We start from the raw sequence: 23,211 nt of genomic DNA, 5'->3' as shown, positions 1-23,211 counted from the left end.
CCTGAGCATCAGCTACCAGGAGCCAAGCCCTAAGGAAACTGATGAGAGAGAACCTCCTTGCTGTAGCCCCTCATCACACACCCAAGTCTACACCGAGTCCGTGCACTGGAAGGGGAGCCTTATTTACCAAGTTTTGTTGGGAGACAAAAGGTTAAAATGCAGGATTCTGCACTGGAAGCAATGCTGATCCTTGGGGAAGGTCTTCTGGCCTGTCTCCAACAGGGCTCTGAGCCCACTTCCCGTACTCTGGGCATCCACAGGCACTGGCTTCAGGGGTGGGCAGCCCAACGGTGGCAGTGTGCCTTCAGAGGCTCTTGGGCTGGACTCCTCCCATAGTTAGGCTGCAAGGAAGTCAGATGCCCACGTGCTAGGACACAGCTTTTCCAGGCCTCCGCAGAGTTTAGTAATCACACTAGCACAACATCGGCATAATCCCAGGGGTTAGGAGACACTTGGGCAGGGGAGGTCTAGAGCTGAAACCTTGCCTCAAGCCAACCAGAGCTGTTGGTGGGCAGGCTGAGGAGGTGCCGGCACAGCGGAGCTGGCCTGTTCCTCTCTCCCTCCTGTGCTCACCAAGACGGCCACCAGCAGGGGTCCGCGGGCAGTGGTAGTCCCACTGAAGGACCAAGGGGTGAGATGGGGAGGCTTCTGAAGGGGCTGCATCCGACACCTTCCATGGTGATCCCTGTCGCTTTGGGCCCCAGCTGGCTCGGCAGGGGCCATGTGTGTGGGAAGGCCCTGCCACGGCTCTTGGGGAGTGGTGTGGGTAAGGCCAGCGGGCACTTAGCCTGGGGATTTCTGAGGAGCAGGTGGACATCAGAGCAGGGGAAGCAGAGCGCACTGGTTTCAGCTCTGCCAGAACTCGTGGATTTGAAGCCCTGAAGATAGCCCTGTGTTATCTGAGCCACTGCTGCCCTCAGACTGCTCAGAATGGCAGCCTGTGGAGACGGCAAAGTTGTGTGTGCTTTATCACAGCTTCCCAGGGGAGGTGGTGTCCCCAGCAGGACATGTAGCGCCTGTGCCTCTGAACCACATGTTGCCCCACGAGAGCATGAGGAAAGCCTCGCCTTCACGTGAGGTGCTCCTTGTGCTGCTGGAGTTCCTTGCGTGGGCCCTGGCACGCAGCATCCTCCAGCGCTGGCCGTCTGGCCGGGGCTGAGTCAGTGCAGTCGTGGGAGGCGGGAGTACCAACTCGAATGACCATCCCACTCCACAGCATCTGGCGCTGGTCCTTCTCTTGTCTAAAGAATGACCCTAGAAACGTCTAGACAATCTAGAAAGCATGATGCAATGAGGAATGGAAAGTGAGAGGTCACAGTGAGGTGATTTGGGGAGGAAAATCAAGAAGATGCCTAGAAGGAGAATTGAAGATTCTTTGAGAAAAGCCAGCTTCCCAAGTAGATTAACAAGCCATGGAAAAGAAGCAATATTAGCTGAATCTCCGGAGCTTTAAGGGCTCCTGAGGCCAAGAACCAAAAACGATCCCAACCCCACAGAACTTAAGGTTTCAAGCCCTGGCCAGACTGGTTTCTTTTAAGACATTTATTTAGAAAAATAACCCTTCCCTACCCCTCCTCCCTCTGTGCCATGGGACTTGGGCGTCATGCTTGACGTAGCTCTGGATCCGGCCTCCCACCCACGTGAAGGTCCAGCCCACGCTGCCGGGCGGTTGGCCACGCTTCGGGAGGCCGTTCACACGTCCAGCAGCTGCGTCCTGTGCTCCATCCCGGTCCAGGCCTCCGCCTCCGGGTCTCCGGGTCGAGAGAGGGCGCTGAGGGACAAGGGCCGCTGGCCACAGTCTGCGTGCCCCTCCCGAGGCCTGGGAGCAGCCGGGGCTGGGGGCTCCGCTCTCTCCCGCCCTCGGGAAGCTCAGGGCTGGAAGCGCGGGGAGCTGACGTGAGGCTGGTGGAAGGCGTGGGCGCTGTACACCACCTCGGGGGGCGAGGGCGCGCCGGGGGCCAGCACCGAGCACAGGGGCTCGTGGCTGCTCAGCACCGACGTGAAGTACTTCACCTCCTCCGTTAGCTGTTTGATCTCCTTCCGCAGCGCTGCATTCTGTTTCTCCAGGTCTTCACTCTCCTGCGAGCGGAAAGGATGGGCGTTGCAGGTTAATGTCAGCGCTCTGCAAGATTGCGGGGGCGGGGCAGGGGGGCGTTGTGAAGCGGGAGTCTGCGTTAGATTTTCACTAGCACAACCATGGAGAAGGGCATCGGTGATTTTTTCTGCACATGCGAGTGTGCACGTGTGCATATATATTTGTATGTGTCCTGTGTGTGGATGGGTGCATCTATAGCACACGTATATTTGTGCATGTATATGCATAGCTTTTAGCTTGAACCATATGAAATTGCTACTTGTCTGTTTTGACCTATAAGAATGGCGGTTTCATATGGTCCCAACTAAGAGAGATGTGTGTGTGAAGGCATGCGTGAATTTGCATGTGTGCTCCTTTGTGTGCAGGTGTACATGCATAGATCTCTGTGAGTGTGTACGAGGGTTGAGAGCGGCAAGTATATGTCGAGGGAAACCGGCTGGGAGGCCAGAGCCCAGCAAAAATCAGAAAGAGTTTGTGAGACCGTCTTAAACTAATTTCAGTCTTTTCCTCTCTATGTTATACGGTGTCTTCTCCTAACGTTACCATTTGCATTTAGTCTTACAAATGGAGTCCATGGTTAATTGTCTACTTCACCCAGGTTCTAGAATGTTTAGGGTCTTTCTAAATAGTAAATAGTCAAACTCCAGCACAGCATTCGATTCCACGCCATTCTGCTCTTCCAGCAGCTTGTTCTGTAGTACTCTGGGTGTGTCCCAAGCACCTGTGCTTCCTTTTTTCCAGAAACACCTTTCCCGTGTTGCTTAAGGGAACCATCAGATAACATGCTAATCAGAAAAACTCAGGGTAAAGAGTGCTAATTACTGATCACATCATTAATTAATCAACAATGACACCCTGGTAATTAGCATTTACTGGAAAACGATCCCACCTTCAGAAAACCCAGGGGAATTTCATTTCCAATATGATTTTAAGGTTCACATTCCTTGACTCAAATAGACCTTCTGGGCTAATCATTGGTACCCACAGAGGAAGGAAAAATAGCACTGGAGATGCAAATAAATTACATTTCAGTTCAAAAAGCGACCTAATATTTGGAATTCAGATCTTATTTTTCTAGTTCTGTTTCACTTAGGTTAGTATTTTCCAGACTTGCTGTATCATTAGAATTAATCTGAGGGCCTGATAAAAATATAGTTCCAGGCCCTTCCTCAAATCTAAAGATTTGAACTCAGTGGGTTTGGGATTTTCTGTGAATTCTGGGAATCTGAAGTTTTAACAAGTGCCCCAGATTATTCTGATGATCAGGCAAGTTTGAAAACAATAGATATTAATGTTAAATATGGTAATAAATTTATTTTAATTATTCAAGCACTTATTAAGTGCCTGGCCTAGAGTATGAACTCAAGTGTTTGTTGATTGGCTGCCTGATGACATCAACGGCTGGACCAGAAGTTGACTCAGAATTACAGTGGGGAGTGAGCAGATGTGAGATAATTTGACATTTAAAATTTGCCTTAGATAATCCATCAGGAGCATGAGCTACAGGTTAATGAGAGCTAGTTACACTGCCAATTGCCCTAACCCATGCACCTGGGGGTTCTTTTTAAGTGGTAGAGGAGAATGTGGCCTTATCCATCAAGCCAGATTCCATCCGTTTGTACAGAACAAGTGTGAGCGTGCTCAGCCTCAGCCTGGCATTTCCTGTATGTGGCACTGAGCTAGAAAATGTGCCTAGGTCGGTACAGAGAAAACCCCCATCTCTAAAATGGGGTGGGGGAGTTGGGATACCAACAGCCATGATGATAGAGTCAGGGGCATGGGCTGCCGCTTCTGCGGGGTGTGACCGGCTCGTTCATCTTACCATTTGGTTGTTTCCGGGCACATCCCAGAGAGAGGGCATCCCCTCTTTACCAAAAGGTAAGATAAAGCAACACATGAGACCGGGGGGTGTTGGTAAGACGGGAACTGGGGGCCGGGAGTCCTGGCCCCTTCCTCTAGCCCTTTTCCTCACCCCCTCTGAGAGTTTCCACTGGTGACAACATTTACTGTAAGTTCTGTGCTCCAAAGAGCCTGGGCAAACCCCGAGGCAGAAGGGAGGGGTGGGGTAGGCGGGCCGCAGGGACCAATCGCTCTGACCTTCTCTCCGCCTAGAGGCCGGCCCAGCTTTCGGGAAGTGACAGCGGGCTCTTCCTCCCTCAGCGAGCCCTGCTGAGCTCTGGCTTTCTCCTCTCCCTCTCCCCGCCCTCCTGGGAGATCCCAGAGCGCTAGGAGAGCATTCATAACCGCCACCGCCTCTAAGTAGAAAATAACCACCTGTGACAAGAAACTTGTCTTTACCTTGGGAAGCAAGATTGCTTCCCGCCAGAGCCCCAGAGAAAGCAGTACTGCCAGCCCAGGGGACCTGCCGCCAGCCAGACACTTAGCAGAGGAAGAGTTTGACTTCGCTTGCAGAAGGAAGTGGCTGATCTGGGGTTTTCATCCCTCCACATCCCCACCTGCCACTGCTTGGTCCACTCTGACCCTCCCTGGGGCCGTCATGCTGTGGAAGGGGCTCTCACACGGGGACAGATGGCAAAGGTGGCCATGGGAGCAGCTCTTGACCCAGAGGTACCATGATCACACCCCTCTAATTTCCCCCTAAATTCCCAGTGGGGGCTGGAAACCAAGAACTCAAGGGGAAAAGGAAAGTAATGTTTAGAAAGTAAATTTTGGCTTCTAACATGCATGTCTTCTCCTATGATGGGGGAGGGGTGAGCCAGCCCTTGGGCTTCCAAGTAACCTGCTTTTTACTTTTTGGAATTCATTTAGGCACTTCAGGCTCCTCACAGTAACCCTCTGAGGTGGCTATGCAAGGCCAGCTGCTATTATCCCTACTTTACAGATGAGGCCAACTGAGACCCTGGGACAAACCTATTGCGCATACCCCCCAAAATTATCACAGGCTGGTGGCAGCAGCTCCTAGGGCAAAGGGCTATAGATTCACCTCAAGAACCTACTTTCTCAGAGGGCCAGAAACTTTGAGTGATTGATCCAAAGCCCCATAACCATGTAGGTGCAGAGCAGGACTGGGCTCAGGGCTTCCCCATCCTCAGCCCTATGCTCCTTTTAACACACCCATGGCTTCTCCTGAGAGACTTCGTGACTTAGGGTCTCTGAAGGTCACTAAGATCAGTAGCCTTCCAAGAGAAAACTGGGTCTTGCTTTGGGTGATCCTTAAACACAGTACAAGAACCCTGAGTTGGTTACACTCTTCCAATCACAGAGCTGATCATCGCCTCCTGACCTGAGTTGGGAGGGAATCTCCTGTCCAGCTACTCTGTGAGAGGGTTAACTCGGGGCCAGACCTTCCCCAGATGCACAGTGAAGTCCGAAATACGTGACAATGGTGGGCTCCATCAGTTAACTGTGGACAGGGGTCCTGGTTCTGGTCCTGGCTGGGTGACCCTCGGTGACTCCCTTTCCCACTCTGAGCCCCAGTTGCCTCACTTTAAAACAGGAAGACTGGACCAACACAATGATTCTCAGCCTTGGTCACACGCCGGGATCAGTGGGATCCCTGGAAAGTTTTAACAGTATTGATGCCTGATTCTGATTTAATCCGTCTGGGTGCACCTGGGCATTGGGTTGTTAAGGGCTCCCCAGGGGATTCTAATGTGCAGTGAATGTTGAAAACCACAGGATTAGAAGATCTCCAAGCCCTCTGCAACTCAAATATTTCAGATTTTAAATTGACTACCTGTGTATATTAGCCAACTAGAGCCTCTAACTGTTGGGAAGGGGTAGGTGTGTTGGGAGCAGAGGTACATAGACTCAATTTATTTGAGAAAGATTAGTAGAAACTGGAATTTTAAAAGAATAATCCAGTTCGATTTAATAATAACTAACATTTATTGGGTGCTACCATGTGCCCAATTACATAATTACAATTATCATTATATTTAATCTTTGCAAGAATCCTATGAGGTAGATAATATTATTAGCCACATTTTACAGAAAAGGAAAACCTAAGGTACAGAGAAGTTGAGTAACTTGTTCAAGGTCACACAGCTTGTCAGTTGCAGCACCAGTGCTTGAACTGAGACAGTCTGGCTTCAGAGTCTGTGCCCACCATGCTCTCTTGCCTTTGAAGTCTGTTTAAATCTTATGATATCTGGTAATTATCTCCTGTGAGGCCTCAGCCTGGTTGACTTTCCAATTTCATCTTCCCTCTTTTCCCGCCTCGTGCAAATTGAGTTGCTAATGTTCACAATTCACACTCACCTGTGAGGTTACTTGATGCCACCCCTACCAGGAACCACAAGCAGCTTGGGGGTGGCTAAGGAGGAGGCTTCTGGGGGTGTGGGAACATTCTGGGAAATTCCCTAGTGGAGGGGCCAAGTAACGGGTCACTGTAGAGCGCTTGAATGATGGGGAATCCCCAGGTGGGTCCCTTACCCACAGGGAAGCCAGTTGGGACCAAGGCTGAGGACAGGCCCTGACCCAAGGCTCTGGCAGGGACTCTCCAGGCCTTCTGAGCAGGGCTTGGTCCTCCTTCCTGCCAGTTCTGGTTTGTGCCTTGACCTTCTCCTTGAATTTTCTAATCACACTTTCCAGAAGGGTGAAAATAGTCCCTGTGTGTTTCCTCCTCAACAGAACATGCAGTCATTTATTGGCAAGGTGACCTTTCAGCTCCCACCCACACTTCAATGCGAGAGTAGTGTGTCAAGCTCATGTCCCTCACACCCAGTTATTTGTTCAGTCTCCAGCAGTTTTGGACCCCTGTCCCCCATGCAGACATAGGGTGGAGCCCAGGTTTCCTGGAGGAGTCTGTGAACTGAGAGGTAGGGCACATCCCAAGCCATAGTGGGATCTATGCCTACCTTTCCCCTGAATCCTGGGGAAATTAACTCCAACTCCTGTTCCTCACCGGATGAGAAGAGAAGAGGAATCACTAAACCACAGGTCTTTGCACTGAATAATTCTGGAGAAATCTTCACGTTCATACCTTAAAGCTGAAGCTCCAGGGCCGTCAGCACCTCATCATGCACTGATGTTTAGCCACGTCAGCCATGCCCTTCAGGCCCCTGCCTGGGTTCCTGTCTCCTGTTCTTTGGCTTTCGGGGCTGTGATTTCATTGACCTCGTGTGTGAGAAACACTGTAGGTTGGCTCACTCAATATCTGTTCCAAACTCCTTCCCCCTGCTTTCCTCTAGAGAGGTTGGGAAAAGAATTCCTCAATTACCCAGCTTCCCCCGCAGGTAGGTATGACCATGCGACAGAGTCTGACCAATAAGACATAAGCAGAAATGGGGGGGGGTAGGGGGTAGGAAGGGAGGGGACGAGCTTCTCTCCTCAGGGAAAAAGGCAGAGCTTCACCAGACAAAGGCTACCCTCCCTGGGACACGGATTGATGCCTGGAGGTTCAGCAGCCATTTTGCAGCCCTGAGGATGAAAACTCATCCACATACTGAGGACGGCTGTGCAGAGAGAAAGAAGGAGCTTGGTTCTTTGACGACATCCTTGCACTATCCCTGGACTGTCTACTTCTGAACTTCTTAGTATATGAGAAAAATATAAAATACAAATGGTGACTTGTTGATGCCTCTGTTTGATAGTTTTTCTATAACTCATAGCAGAATGCAATCCTGACTGATACCTCAAGTTAGAAAGGTTATCACTAGCAAGTCAATTTTGAAAAACAAACAACTAATAATTGCCATCAACATCAAGGTTTGAATTGTTTGTTTTGTTTTAAGCTGCCGGGCCTCTGAGACAGACTGTCTGGGTATATACCCACAAAATTGCCCCAAATTCACTCCACACATTCCACCACACGCACCTGACAGGCTTCAAATGTCACTGCTCCCTGATTCTCAACCCTGGCTGTACACTGCAGTTGCCTGAAGAGCTATAAAAAATCTTAATTCCTGGAGCTTCCCTGGTGGCGCAGTGGTTGAGAGTCCACCTGCCGATGCAGGGGACACGGGTTCGTGCCCCGGTCTGGGAAGATCCCACATGCCGCAGAGCAGCTGGGCCCGTGAGCCGTGGCCACTGAACCTGCGCGTCCGGAGCCTGTGCTCCGCAACGGGAGAGGCCACAACAGTGAAAGGCCCGCGTACCGCAAAAAAAAAAAAAAAAAAAAAAATCTTAATTCCTCGATTTCACCCCTGACAGGTTCCAATTTAATTGTTCCAGACTGGGTCTCAGGCATCAAGATTAAAAAAACACTTCCCAGGTGAGCTTAATGAGCAACTAGCTTGACAATTATGTTCATAGTGGATTCCTCTTTAAAATAATATAACAATATAAATATATACAATGTTTGATTTTGTTAAATTTATTATATCATGTTATATATTTATTTTTATTTTATTAAATAATTTTATTGTATAACATAGTATGAATAATATAACTATAATATAAAGAACTTTAAAGAAGGAGGAGGACATTTCTAAGTCAAAAATTTTTTCTAAAAGTAAATGACTGGGTTTCCCTGGTGGCACAGTGGTTGAGAGTCCACCTGCCGATGCAGGGGACACGGGTTCGTGCCCCGGTGTAGGAAGATCCCATGTGCCACGGAGCGGCTGGGCCCGTGAGCCGTGGCCGCTGAGCCTGCGCGTCCGGAGCCTGTGCTCCGCAACGGGAGAGGCCACGGCAGTGAGAGGCCCTAGTACCGCAAAAAAAAAAAAAAAAAAAAAAAAAGTTAATGACTGTTCAAGGTAAAGAATCATATTTGGTGAAAATTTCAAGTAGCCCAGGATAGTTCATTCTTACAGAAAGGTGAGAGGTAAGGCACTTATTGGAATCTCATTAATGATAACTTTATCAAATTAGTTGTCCTTTAGATTGTTGAGCTCCATGAGGACGGGAGCTATCCTTGTCTTCACTGTTTTGTCCTCAGTGACTGGGACTATGCCTGGCACATAGTAGGTGTTCAGTAAAATCATGTTGCTTGATTGCCAACTTGGAGTCTATAATAACTTACTAAAATCTGAGACCTGCATTTGAAGGGTCTGCTGTTTGTGATGTCCATGAAATTCCCCAGGGAGTGCTTAACCAAGCATTTAAGTACTTTTATAGCTTCTACTTTTAACTCTAGGATAGTTACAAGAGAGTGTAAGACATTCATTTTCTTAAAAAAGGCCCAGTCAAACCCCTGCTTTTGTTCCCCAAACTGAAGCTATGGAGTGGGGACAGCAGAATCACACCACTGTGAGAACCCTGCCTACAGTTTCCCTGGCTTGAACTTGACCTGTCTGAACCATACCAAGCAAAAGAGACTTGACCAGTGGTGGTGAAAAGCCCAGCCAGTGAAACCATTAGTGTTCTTTTTTTTTCTGGCATGTGGGATCTTAGTTCCCCGACCGGGGATTGAACCTGTGTCCCCTGCTGTGGAAGCACGGAGCGCTAACCACTGGACAGCCAGGGAAGTCCCTTTGTGTTCTTAAAGTTCATATAAACAACTGGAAAGTAGGGCATATGTTTTCATATACGATAATACATCTAATATCTTTACCTGATTGATTTATAGGAAAATGCCAGCCTCTCTGCATTAAGCAAATAAAGTCTTCTCTCCAATGCAAAACAGACAAAAAACGCACTATTGCTTTGTTTTTACATTTGTTCTCTCATTAACTCTCAAACAGCCCAGTGAGGTGTAATTGCTTCCCATTTTGTAGATCAGAATTTAGCTTCAGATATATCTGCCCCCACTCTGTCCCCACTGAATCTGAATTCATTCTGTTGACCCTCCACCCACCCCCCACCCCCAGTCTGGTTCCTGCTCCCTGCAGCACAGTGGCCTTTGTTCCTGAGTTCCTCCTCACACTCTCACAGTCCCAGGCCCCACAAGGCATCTTTCTGACCCTGACAGGCCCCTCACAGTTTGACCTGAAGTCTCTGCAAGAGAACATCCTTTCCCCAGATCTTCCCAGGCTCCTTCTCTTGACTCGTATTTGATCTCAAATGTCAGGGCCTCAGAAAGACCTTCCTTGATCACTGTCCCCATCCCTGTCCCTAAGTCACTGTCAATATTGCACTATTTGGTTTTCTTCAAAGCCCTCTTCCCTTTGTGTGATTAGTGAAATAATAAATAACGATTGGTCAGTTGATTTTCCAGTCTGACTTCTGGTTGAACGTAAGGTCCCTGAAATCAGGGACTTAGTCTGTCTTGTCCCAGCTGAATTCTCAGCGCCTAGAAAAAATGCCCGTAGGAGGCATTTCACATATACTTGTACAGCAGAATGAATTATTTCTGCTGACGTGAGCTCTAGTACTAGGAATATGGCCTTTGCTTTTGTCATTTTCTGGACCTCCCCAAACTCTTAGCACTAAGGCATAGTCTTGTGCCAGCTGAGTACCTGGAAAATATGTCAGTTACAGAGTTATCTAGTGCAGGAAATTGCATTTTGGTACCAGGAATCTAGCCCCCTCTGCTTGGCTCTGAAAGTTATTACTACTCTTGAATTTTCCTAAGAGCTTTAGGTCACCCTCCTTGGTTCCCCTAAATCTAGTGTGACCAGATGTTTACTGGGACAGTCCCAGTTCATAGCTACCATCCTAGTGTAATTTTTACTAGTGCCTCTTTTCACTCAAAAGTGTTCCTCTTTGGATGATAAATGATAAGATCTCCTACCAAAGCCTGCCCCCCAAATTCTAACTCAATGATACCCTCTCTGTTCTCATCCTCGATTTCTACCAGAATTCACTCAGTGCTCTATTTGATCTTTTTTTATGTTTTAAATAAAAAATATACAGTATAACTAAAGACATTTTTTAAAAAGTATACCCACCCATGATCACAGTCCTCTAAACGTGACTCTTTTCATTTGTATATGTTGCCATCTTGTCCTTTTTAACGAACATGGATACTTATTTTTATAAAATCTCAGAGTACATATACAATTTGTATTTTCCTTTTTGTCATAATTTTGTCATACTTAAAAAATCACCATAAGTATTCTTTTAATGGTGACATCAACAAATAGATGATCCACAATTTACTTAACATGGCTTTCTAATGTTGGACATTTTGGTTGTTATTATAAATAATGCTGCAGTGAACATCTTCCAGTTCATTAAGTATTGCTGTAAAAGGGTTATGTAATATATACAATGTCATCGGCAGTGAATGTATATATTAATTTTACTACAACTTCGTTGGGATTTAGGTGTTGTAATTTTAAATAATTTATTTTGCCAACTAACTTTTTGAAGGTTTCTTAATTTCATTTTAATGTTACAAGTTATCAATTACCAAGAATAAGATTTCTGCATGTCTATTTGCTAGTACAGCATTCTCAACCAAGGACAATTTTGCCCCCCAAGGGAACATTTGGGAAGATTTAGAAATATTTTTGATTTTCGCAACTAGAGGGGTGAGGTCGTGCTACTGGCATCTAGTGGGTAGATTTTACATTGTACAGTGCAGGGGGCCAACCCCCTCCCACATACACAACAAAGAGTTGTCCAACTCAGAGTGTCAATATTGCTGAGGTTGAGAAATCCATAGTGTATATTGTTTGCACAATCAGAATAGAAAATTGGGTTATTTTCATTTTGGTAGGAAAAAATGTTACGTAAGCTTTCTGTTCACAGCCTTTGCCCACTTATCTATTGGAGTCTTGATGTTTTTCTTAAAAAGAATGTTCTTTCTATAGTATAAATATTAAATCAAGGGGACTTCCCTGGAGGTCCAGTGGTTAAGACTTCGACTTCCAGTGCGAGGGGGAGCAGGTTCAATCCCTGGTCGGGGAGCTAAGATCCCACATGCCTCACAGCCAAAAAACCAAACCAAAACACAAGCAATACTGTAACAAATTCAATAAAGGCTTTAAAAATGGTCCACATCAAAAAATATTCTTTAAAAAAGAAAATATTAAATCTGAAATTATTTAATTTGACACAAATATTTCCCCCAATATGTCATTGTCCTTTTGATTTTGGATTACAACTCTAAGACCTTTTTTAAATAAAGGAACATTTAAACTTAGCCCCTCTCAGCCTGGGACTCTCTGCCTTTTTCGTCTCTTGCTGTGTGCTTGGGTTTTGTTGCTGAAGAGTGCCTAGGCCGTTTACGTGTCCTAGTTAATGGCCTACTTCTTGGCTCACCCTTTGCAAAAGGACATGTGAGGGCAACACCATCTGCCGAGCAAAGTCCTGTTCAGCAAAGTGGCACAAAAACAAAAGCAAGAGGTGGGAAGGCAAGAGGTTTGGGTTCTTGGGTGTCCTTAAGGAAGACATCAGTGTCCTCACTGGTAACACAGCAGGGTGACCTAGAGTATCTCTGAGTTTCCTTTTCATTCTGTGATTCCATCAAGAATGGGGTATGACTATAGTTTTTGTTATTCCCTCCACAAGCTACCATGTGGACCCATGGCAGGATCCTCTACAGATACCCCACAATCTGAAGGGGACTCTGTCCTGTGGAATCAATCTATGGAACCCCTTAGGACTCAGAAGGCCAGACCTAGTCCTACAGAGGAGACTAAGGAAAACCCCAGAGCAGCTTGGGGTTTAGAGAGACTCCCTCATCCTTTCCAAGAGAAAGTGGTCTGGTAGCTGCTGATAACAGCTTCATGAAGACTTCAGCTGAATGGGTGTCGTCAATTTCTGACCTGGGACATGTAATCCCATTTAGACAGAAATTCCTTATAATGCCAAGACTGGTGAGAAGCTGACCTCCTTTCAAACATGCCTCCTGACCATAACCATACTGACTTATTGTCAGTAGGACAAGCAGTTAGGGCTGGTGAATTCCTTAGTGTGTTTTTCCTTCCCAAATGAGAATAGTCTAATTTTTTATTCTGATTTTTTAAATGGTATACATTCATCATAATAAAAAGAATTACAGAAAAGTACCAGGAATAAGGTGAGCTATTCAAAATTCAACCGCTCAGAAATAACCATTATTATCATTTTGGAGAATATTCTTCCAGACATCTCTTTATGCATGCAAACATGCCCTCCAAACCACAAATTTTACATCAACGGAATTATACTCTGCATACTCTTTGTCACTTGCTTTTTCTCTCAGTGCTATGTAATTGACATCTTTCTGTGTTGATAAATACAGATCCACTTAGTCATTTTTATTGCCAGCATAAAATTCTAGCATATGAATGTGTCATAATATACTTAGTCTCCAGTAGTTGGGTATATGTCCAATTTTATAGTATTGATAAAGTGTTTACTGTTCACAAATAATGATGAATTGAGCATCTTTGTGCATCATTGTTTCTTCAAATTCCTGTAAGTGGAATTGCTGCACCAAAGAGCAAGATGTTAATAGTTATTGCTACACAGCTTTATTTAAAAATGGTCTCAATGGCTATATCAATCTATTGCTTAGAGACACCATTAATTTCTCGACTAGGCCTAATGATGGAGGAGGAAAAGTGTCAACTTTGGAGGGTGTTGCTTAAAGAACAAGAGAAAAAAATTCAGGAAGAGATTCAAGGAGGATCAGTTAGGGAAGATGAATACATCTTCATGCGAGTCCAAAGGAAGAGGCTATGTTGCCTAGTGGTTAGGAAGATGGGCTCTTCAGTCAGACAGACCTAGTTACAAGATGTATGACCTCAGACAAGTTACTTAACCTAATACAATTAATATGTTTTTAATAAAAAGAAGTTCATAGCAATAGAGGCCCAAGAGAAATGGCTCTTTTCCACAGAAAGTTCACTGATTTTACACTGAACTTCTTTAGGGTGGAACTAGCTAAAACATACTTTCTAGCTTTTTGTTTTGTTTTATTTTATTTTATTTTACCTGTGATTTCTCTATGCCAATAAATCTTATGGCATGGTCTCCCAGAGAGAAAAAAAAACTGACGGAATGAAAAAGGACCATGAACAGGCTTCTCTCCCAGGCCTTCCCAGAAAACCAAGAACAACAGTGTCTCTTTCTAAGAAGTCCCAGGAAGTTAATATCTTTGCTGAGCTTTGTTTCCTCCATTACTCAGTTTTCCTCCAATTGTAAATACCTTATTTCTCACAGCAACAGCTTAATTTCAGGCACAATTTACACTCATGATGTTTGTTACATATGGCATTAAAGATCTACCCGGGAACCTGTAAATCTTTTTCTTATTTTAAACTAATGTGAGACTCCTTCAGGAGCCAGCCCCAGGCAAGCACCTGTCCTACCCCCATCTAAGTACCTGAAGTTCCAGCCCCAGATTTGGCTCTGTTACTGTACTTTTCTTTCAGTTCCACCCTCAAGGCCAGGTCTGACTTGTCAACATCACAGCTCTCGGCTAATATTACTGTCTGCCCACCACCCCCTCTACTTTTAGCCTTTTCATGAACAAAGCTTCTCAACTGATCTCAACTCTCCCGCTAACCTGGGATACAGACTCAAAATCCTTCCTGCTCCAAGGCACCAGAGATATCCTACAATTACCAGGATAACCACACAAATGTAACTGGTCTGTCATCTCTTACTAGCGCTGGAGACCTTAGGATTACTCATTACAAATCCCAGCTGACAGTTGGTTGTCCCAAAGGACTGAGATATTTATGTAGGATGTTCAAGGGATAAAATGTCACAATGGAAGACTATTCAATGTTTGAAATCAAATTAGAAAAGAAATCATCCTAATGCATATGTAATAATGATCAATATTGGGAATTTAAATATCTACATTATAAAAATAAAAGCACATGATAAAAACATCCAAACTATATAAAAAGGTAAAAAAAAATGCAAAATATCTCTCTCCTGCTTCAGACCTTTTGTCCTACTTTTCGGAAATATATATCGTTAGCAATTTTGGGGGGAAACCTATTTGAAGATTTTAAAGTTTATACACATATGCACATATGTTTTTCTTTTTATTAAAAATATGCATGGGAGAAAACTATATACCATACTCATACTTTTTCACTTAAGAGTATAGATAATCTTTTCAGATTAGCACATCTGTATATAACCCGTTATTTTAACACCTTCGTGGTATCCACTGAATGAACAAACGATAGTTTATTTGAGTCCCTTACTGATGAATATTTAGCTAGTTTCCAGTCTTTGCTATGACAAACAATGCAGCAATGGTTATCTTTACATGTACATAATTGTGCAATCTGTGGGTATGTTTCTAAACAGACACCTAGATGTAAAATTGCCGAGTTACAGTGTATGTGCACTTGTAATTTCGATGGACATGGTCAAATTGCCCTCTAACGGAACTGTACCCACTTAGACTTCTAGTAGTGTGTGGTGGTACCTGCTTATCCATCACCTTGGCAACATGGTGTATTAGCAACATTTTTTGTCTTTGCCAATCTGGCAGGGGATCTAACTGTTGCTTTGTCATTTCCCTAACTAAGTAAGGTCTAGCACCTTTTCCATATTTATTTGCCGTTTATTTCTCTCTTTCTGTAAATTGCCTATTCCTAATTATCGCTCATTTTTTCTTTTGCGTTGTTGAGCACTTTCTTATTCATAAAAGCTCTCATATATTAAGCAAATATGCCCTTTTTTGGTCATTTGTGTTGCAGGTATTTTTTCCCAGTCTTCACTTGCCTTTGATTTTGCATATTAGGTACTTTGAGCTGTATAGACACTTTCACTTTTCATGCATAAAGATAATGTATATCAATCTTTCCCTTTATGGCTTCAGGGTTTTGCATTTTATCCGGAAAAGACTTCATTCCAAGGTAAATATTTTAATGCTAATTTTTTCAAATTTCTTTAATCTTTTCCCACATTTAATCTATGTGTGTGTTGTATAAGAAATGAAAACTCTACCTTTTTTTTTTTTCTTCAAATGACTAGCCAGTTGTCCCTATTTATTTAGTCCCTACACTATTTATTGAATAATTCATCTTTCTCTCTCTGGTTTGAAATGCCATCCTAGACATTTTGCATCTGTACTTGTGTCTTAGGAACTGACATATGTATTGGGGTCTTAAATTTGAGCTTGCTTGGGGGTCTATTTCTGTGTTCTATTCTGTCCAATGTTTTGTCTTTTCCACACTGCTTTGAAATCTATATTTGTAATTCACTTTAATATCTTATTCAGCTAATTGTCTCTAATTACCCTCCTTCTTTAGAATTTTCCTGGAAACTCTCACATGGTTATTTTTCTCCAGGTACTTAGAATAGCTAATTTCGTTTTCCTCCAATACCCAGAAAATCCTAGTTTATTAAGATCATATTAAATTAATTCAATTTCTAAATTAACTTAAGGAAAATTGCTATCTTTACATAAGGTATATCTTTCCATTTATTTGAGTGTTTTTTTAATCTCTTAGAATAATTTTGAAGTTTAAAAAATTAAACCCTGCATATTTTTTGTTAAATTTACTCCTTCCTTCCATTTGCTGTTCTTGGTATTATAAACAGAATCTTTCTTCCTATTAAATTTTGTAATCTAATTTGCCTAGGAAAAGTTATTACTTTTTGTGTTAACTTTGAAAGCTGACTGGATTCCTATTATTTTTCTTAGTTTTTCAGCTGATTATCTTGGATACACTTATTAGCTACTAATATCTTTTGAAAGTGAACGGGTCAAGATATGACCTTCTCCTTTTAATCAATGCCTTTACTATGCCTAATGGACTCTATAGTTGACTGTGGGAGAAAAGGAACTGAGTGTGATGAGTGCTGTTTGAGACACCAACCAAAGGAGAATTAAAACAGAATGTGGGAGAATTCCTGGTGGTCCAATGGTTAGGACTCCTCATTTCCACTGCAGGGGTCATGGGTTCGATCCCTGGTCCAGGAACTAAGATCCCACATGCCATGAGGTGCGGACAAAAAAAGACAAAAACAAAGCAAAAAAACCCCACGGAATGTGGACTTTGTTGATAATCACAAGTATGAAAAGAAGCACCTGATTCGGTTTATGTGAGGGATAGTCAAGGCCAGAGATGTTATAACATTGGCATGAGGTTAAACACAGTGCTGAAAGCAGCAACTTCCCTACTCTGCTATTTCAAAAGCAATCAATATACAGTGTTTTGGTGTAAACCACTTATAGGATAGATACTGAAAACGTTAAATAATAGGTATCCCACACTCTCACTAGAGAAACAGGATAATTCTTTTGGTATTTTAAGAGAGATAACAGTGACAAAGTTGAAACCGAGAAATCAATGTTTATCCCAGCATATATGAGGCTAGCACACTAATACAAACTTGGTACTGTACGCTCAGTAATTTCTAAACCCTGGTCTTTAACGTCTTGTAGATGAGTCCTATGGCTATGTCTGAAAGCCAGAGAATGGTTCCAGAGCTTCAGCATGTGGAGACAAGCACAGAAAGGAGTGAAGGGCAAACCAAGCACCCAACCTTAAGAATGCTGGTGGTAAAGTAGAAGGTTTTCTACCTGAATCACAAACATAATTAAGAGGATAATGGATGCAGAAGATGGGTGATTATTGTCTGAGAGGAAATGAACATTTCAGATCACAGCCAAACCCTCTGTTTGACGGTGGCAGATTTACCTGTTGCTGCCAAAAGCTTCCACCCAAAGTCAAGAAACATAAGTCGCATTGGTTGCAACCCTCAGCCTTGCTGTGTAAACTCTGAGGTGTCCTACTCACTGGGCAAAAAGTGAAGATGAGTGCCGGGGTGCTCAAAAGAAAGGAGTGGGGAGGAGTTTGTGTCCAGGTGTGGGAAAGATGCGAACATTCTAGAGACTGAGGCTGGGGGTTTGAGTGTGGATGCGGTGACTACATGACTGGGGGCTCCAGGGACCCCCAACCCCCAGAGATTATCCCAATGGAGCCATGACTAGTATAATCAGATGGGCTAAATCTTCTGGTTCTAACTCTTGTCTTGCAAAGAGAGACAGATTAGTTAGTGTTGAAAACCTTGCCACAGCAAAGAAACATACATGTCACCCTCACTGATACGTCCCCAAGGGGTTGAAGGAAGACCAGGGGGTTGAATTTCCAGGGAGACAGTGGCGCAGCTCGAGATAAGGAAGACTCCTCTGCTCCTGTTAGGAGGCAGGGAGTTCTCTATCATTAGAAGTGACCAATACACTGGGAACCATTTCCGGAGGGTGTTGTAGAGAGTCTCAAGCATCAAACGTGTGTCTGAACTTTCCAGCCTTTAAGAAATCTTTCAGCCCTGAGATCCTGTGATTTATATATAAGTATAAATTCATATACATAAAATCTTAGTTGTGATTATCTTGTTTCTTCTAATAATAACTATTATTAATATTACTCTTATTATCCTCAAAACTTTTGAATATTTATGATATGTCAGTGACTGACACTTGACCTTTTATACGCACTATCTCTACGAGGTAGGTAGTACTGTCCCATTTTCCTAATAAGAAAACTGAGTCTAAGGGAGGTTAAGAACATCTCTAAGGTCTAAGGTGGGTCATACGGATAACAAATGGCAGAGCTGGGATTCAAACCATGTCCTTATGACTGTGGCACTGCTGAGCTATACTTAGTTTCCAGGGTTTTTTTTTTTTTAATATTACAAACTTATAAAGCTTATAGCATATTTCCAGTCTTGGGACATTGTCTACTTCTACAAAAAGGTAGGTTTTATCCTTACTAATTTCTATTTATTTGTTCATTTGCTTGCTCCAAAGAATATTGAATTAGAATCAGACTGTGATGGAGACAAGTGAGTGATCATAGATTTTCAAGCTTAAAATAATAAACTGGAGTGTTGTGAGCCCCTAAGCCATAATGAAATCATGGAGAACATATAAGAAGCAGGGCCACCACCAACTTAACATTTAGACTACTGATCACAGTTATCAAAGAGAAGAACAGACTTGGTGTTCATTCATTCTTTCTTTCAATTCAACAAATATTCATGAACATAAAACTACATTAGTATGAAATGGAAGACATGTTGAATACATTTCAAATGAAACACGAGCATCAAATCAGAGATCTTGGTGCAGCCTGCTCTCTGCTTCCTTACAAGGCTAAAAGCAGTATCTTTTTACCTAAAATTACATCTTACTTTTTCTTGACAGGAATAAAACAACTGTTCTTTAACTGGCCAATTACCAGGCTAATCTTTCAAATAACCATAAGCATATTCATTTTTGGTGTCAATTGCCCTTTTTACCATTGGAATGAATTACTGGGATGCCAGAGGTTTGGGAATGGCTCAGGAGGAGGGACGAGAAGGCAGAGTTGTCAGAGGAAGGGCTGAAGGGACGGAAGAGGACGGAGCCAGTGAAATAAGAGCTGGTTGAACAGGGAGCAAATTGAGGGGCAGAGCGAAGAGAAAAGAGGTGGTAAGGTGTGGGAGATGAAGAGGAAGCTTTGCTTTATGAAGCTCACAGCCAGAATTTAGAAACACTGACCAGGATCTTGGACTGCTGGGAGAAATGCAGTTCAGATCACCCAAGGCGCCTGCTCAAGCCAGGGATCAGGGCTTCCCTAGAAAGTGTGAGACTGGAGGCAACTCAACCAGGATGGTGACCATCCCAGATACGTGCACCTGAAACTGTATCTTTCACAGACCCCTTGGGATATCATCAAAATAGAAATTTCAAAATCAAACCTTAATAATGTTCAGAAAAGAGGTATGGGCTGCAGCACCCTGTGGACCTCCTTGTCCCAAATGCAAACCTCAGGGTGGCTGCCCAACTGGCCTCCCGGGGGATGGGACTATATGTGTTCCTAGCACTGTGGGACAATGGGCTCCTCTACACCTTCTACCTTCCTCCCAAAGGCAGTCCTGCCTTCTGCTCTCTGGGTTCATGAGGGATGGAGCTGTCTCAGGCTACCCCATCTCTGAGCATGTAGATCTGCCTTCCACCAGCCTCTGGGCTGCCCACACTCAGCTCCTTTACCCTTCGTGCCCTCTTGGCACTCATTTCTCTTTCAGCCTCCTGGCCCATCCCCTGTTTCGGAATCTTCTCAATGCGCTCACAGGAGAGCCTCCCCTCCCCGCCTCACATGCAACCCTCCACCGACTCCCCCACATACACATCCCCACACAGGCAGACTCAAAGCTATGGTCCAGGAGTCCACAGGCGGTGGGGAGCAACGCCTACCGCTCAAGAGGGTGAAGAAAGGTCTGAACACTCACCAGATGGAGGGTGTCAGCTTTCTGTGTCTGCCTCTGCCTGCTCTTCTGGGCAGCAATGCGATTTTTCTCCCTTCTCTGAACTTTTCTCACATCATCAGATGAGTCCTGGGAAGCAGAGATGATGAGAATTAGGGGAGTCTAACCCTCTCTTCTGAGTGGAGGCAGGCTCTCATGGTGTTTGATATCCTGCTGTCCACCCTTCCATTTCTTCATCTTTACTTGCCCATCCACCCCCCTATTTACCAAAAGGCTGAACCCAAAAGGGAACTTTTCTCCACACTCTGTTACACTCTCTTAGGTCTCTATAACTTTAGCCAAAAGATACAGGAAGAGGGCAAAAGAGCTTGAGAACTCAATAGGGCTGTATTTGGAAAAAGATGGTTAAGGCGATGAAGTGTATTTTATCACCTCTCCTCTTCAGGTCTGCTCCACCCTCACCCTCTCACTCTTGGCCTAGAACCTTCTTGCTATTTTTTTTTTCCCAAAACTCTGTTAAGTACCTACTATATGCTAGCTTCTGTGCAAGTGCCTTTTCTCAGAGGTGCTCTTGTTGAATTCCCCAATTCTGTGAAGTTGATACGATTATTTCCATCTTATACGTGGGGGAAACTGAGGCTCAAAGAGCTTGCCCAAGAGCTCACAGTAATCTGAGAGTTACATCTTCCAATGCTAAGCCTGATGCCTTTCCAAGCCACCCCCGCCCCTGCCACCACTACCTTCCTGGTTTGTACCCCTTGTGTCTTCTGCTGTGCCCATGGACTGAGGTCCCTATCCCAGATCTGCCTCTTCTTCCCCTGCATTCCCTTCATTATGCTCAGTGACCTTGATATCCCCCATGGCCCTGAGCACAATGCCTAGTACAAACTGGAGACCAAGAACAGTTTTAATGGTGGAGATTTCCTGGCCGTGGCGGATAGCGGATGGGTACTTAGGAGGATACAGGGAACTTTGGGTGTTCCCCACAGATGGGCATGTGCCCTACTTGGGCAGAGAGGTTAGCTCCGGCTTTCCCCCAGATGCTGCAGGGTAGGTGGGGGAATCTGAGTGAAACCCTTCTGTACCTTCGGCCCTGTCCCCTCTCACGACCCCACAGGCTAGAGGGACACAGTTCCTCGGGCAAGACTCTGCCCACCAAGCATATGTCTCACCAATGTGCCCGATACTTCCAGGCCATTGCAGTCAGAGGGCAATTGGTTAGATAGGAAGGAAGTGCCCTTTCTCTAAGGGGGATGGGGAACGAGGTTACCATGAAAGCCATGAGTAATTTCCTTCCTAAGAAGAGTACAAACTTCCAGGCAGTCTGAACCCCTCTGATACCATCTTGAGCAGAGGACTGGATTGTTCGTCCTCTAGAGGTCTCCACTAGGACTCCTTCCTACCTGCTGCTCTCCTGTTAGATGTTGATGACAGAAGCTTTAGTGTATGTTTACATACTGTTATTTGGGCTGCAGCATTTTGAAAGCCCTCTTGGATATCCAGGCTAATGAAAGAATGAAGTTTTTAAACCACAAAGTTGGATAAGGAATTGTCCTCCACTGATGTATTAGATGAGAAAGAAGAGGGCTTCCTATCGAGAGGGCTGTCGAGGGATGTAGTGAGGAGAAAGCCCCAGGAGCTGCAAAGGCAGCCAGGGTGCCCCCGTTTTTGTTTTCTTGTTTTTGGCAACCCTCAAGCTGAAAACTTTTGAGGTGGAAGTCACAACCTAGACTCCCAATGCTCCCAGAATCTCTACCTTCATCTCTCTGGTTTCCCCAGAGCTGAGCTGAGCTACTAAGGAATGTCTCCAAGTCCCCAGAACCATCTCCTGATTCATTTCCTTCCTCCCCCAGCCCTCTCTCTGCCACCCTTGCTAGCAACAGTAGCCATGCCCAGGAGGTAAGATAGATCCTCTGAGCTGGCACGGGGTCCTGCTCCTTTCAACTTGCTCTTCTGCCACCTTTTACTTTACCCCCATCCCTTTCCTCTCTTGTCCTGCGGGCTGTCTCCTGGGCAACCATCTAGCATTCAGGGTGTGCGTGCCCGTAGCCCGCGTTAAGACTCCTCCTCTCATTTTGCTGCCTTGGAGAGAGGTAGACTCTTTCCTCTGAGAGACCAGAGTTCTTTGGTGCTAATTCTCCTCTTGGCTTCCTCGAAAGCTTCATGGGGTGGGACCCCAGGTGAGGTGGAGGCGATACGCACCATCGGGGGATGAGGAGGGCATAATTTGGCAGGATGGGTGGAAGGACGAGGGTCCCCGCCAAGATGCACAGCTTCACTGCAGATCCCGTGTCTTTAGTCTAACTCCTGCCACCAGCCATCTCCTGGCCTTTCAGCTCCCGGGGCAGGCCCAGGCAGCCCGGCCCTCTACCCGCCCTTGCCCGGAGAATCAGAAGGCAGGAGGAGGGGAAGGCAGGACCCTACCTGTTTGCTGGGGGGCGGAGAGCGGCTGAAGCTGGAGTCGCTGCTGTCGGAGCTGTGAGGCATGGCTGCAGTCTTCCGGGCTCTCCACGCAGCCCCTTGCGCCTCTGGGTTCTCCTGTCCCCAGCCGGCCCCCCTTCCTGACTGCTCCCGGGCCACCAGCCCACCCCCCCTCCGCAGGGCCCTCCTCTAGCCCGCCTTGCAGCCACCTCTGACCCCAGCGGCCTCCTCACTCCGGGGTGCAGAGGCTCTGCTCCCCACAGGGACATGTCGCTTGCTTTGGGGCTTGCGCCCTCTCTCTCTCTCTTGTGGTTTCTGGTAACTCGCGCTGGAAGTCACATGGGCGGAAACTTAAACAAGTTAGAAGTTAACTTGAGAGAAAATACATATCTGGGAAAAGACCCACAGAATTATGTGAAAGAAAGAAAAAAAAAATACACAAAACCCCAGATACCTTTTGGCAGTCTGAAAGACAGAACAGCTCTCTTCAATTGATGGAGATTAAAGAGAAAAACAGCCAGGGAGGGAAAAACCCCAGCCAGAATTAGCAGGTCTGTCTTCTGTCAACATGGGCAGAAAGGAGAGGACAGCAAGGAAAGAGTTTCCATTGTCACCCGACTTGATTTTTAAACCAAAATAAAGCAGCGGGGCTGGGATTTCTTTCTGGTTTTCACCTGAAAACAGCTGCCGGTCCTGTCTTGCGGGAGGCCTTCCCCTTTCCCCTTGTAGCCCAGCCTGCCTTGGGGTGGGCTAGG

At 45.2% G+C, this 23,211-nt stretch overlaps 1 protein-coding gene across 1 annotated transcript; it reads right to left on the bottom strand.

Annotated features, from left to right (window-relative positions):
* Positions 1–1,505: 1,505 nt before the first annotated feature.
* Positions 1,506–22,993, bottom strand: BATF (basic leucine zipper ATF-like transcription factor). The gene is made up of 3 exons (XM_029236191.1): positions 22,460–22,993; positions 20,060–20,164; positions 1,506–2,079 (listed from the first exon to the last, which is right to left on the bottom strand). The coding sequence occupies exons 1-3, from the start codon at positions 22,520–22,522 to the stop codon at positions 1,870–1,872; spliced, it is 378 nt and encodes a 125-aa protein (XP_029092024.1). The 5' UTR covers positions 22,523–22,993; the 3' UTR covers positions 1,506–1,869.
* Positions 22,994–23,211: the final 218 nt, after the last annotated feature.

This window comes from Monodon monoceros, unplaced genomic scaffold (assembly GCF_005190385.1).
Source record: "Monodon monoceros isolate NGI ecotype Baffin Bay Population unplaced genomic scaffold, NGI_Narwhal_1 Super_Scaffold_21, whole genome shotgun sequence".
NCBI lineage: Eukaryota > Metazoa > Chordata > Mammalia > Artiodactyla > Monodontidae > Monodon > Monodon monoceros.
Note: the sequence above shows the minus strand (reverse complement) of the source record. Positions and strands in the feature narration are given on the sequence as shown.

What these genes read in the sequence shown, in the direction of transcription:
- BATF (XM_029236191.1), bottom strand. Translation starts at nt 22,522, where the DNA reads ATGCCTCACAGCTCCGACAGCAGCGACTCCAGCTTCAGCCGCTCTCCG. An exon ending in CTCCGCCCCCCAGCAAACAG is followed by an intron (nt 20,165 to 22,459) that starts GTAGGGTCCTGC and finishes TCTGCTTCCCAG; the next exon opens with GACTCATCTGATGATGTGAG. An exon ending in AAGCTGACACCCTCCATCTG is followed by an intron (nt 2,080 to 20,059) that starts GTGAGTGTTCAG and finishes TTCCGCTCGCAG; the next exon opens with GAGAGTGAAGACCTGGAGAA.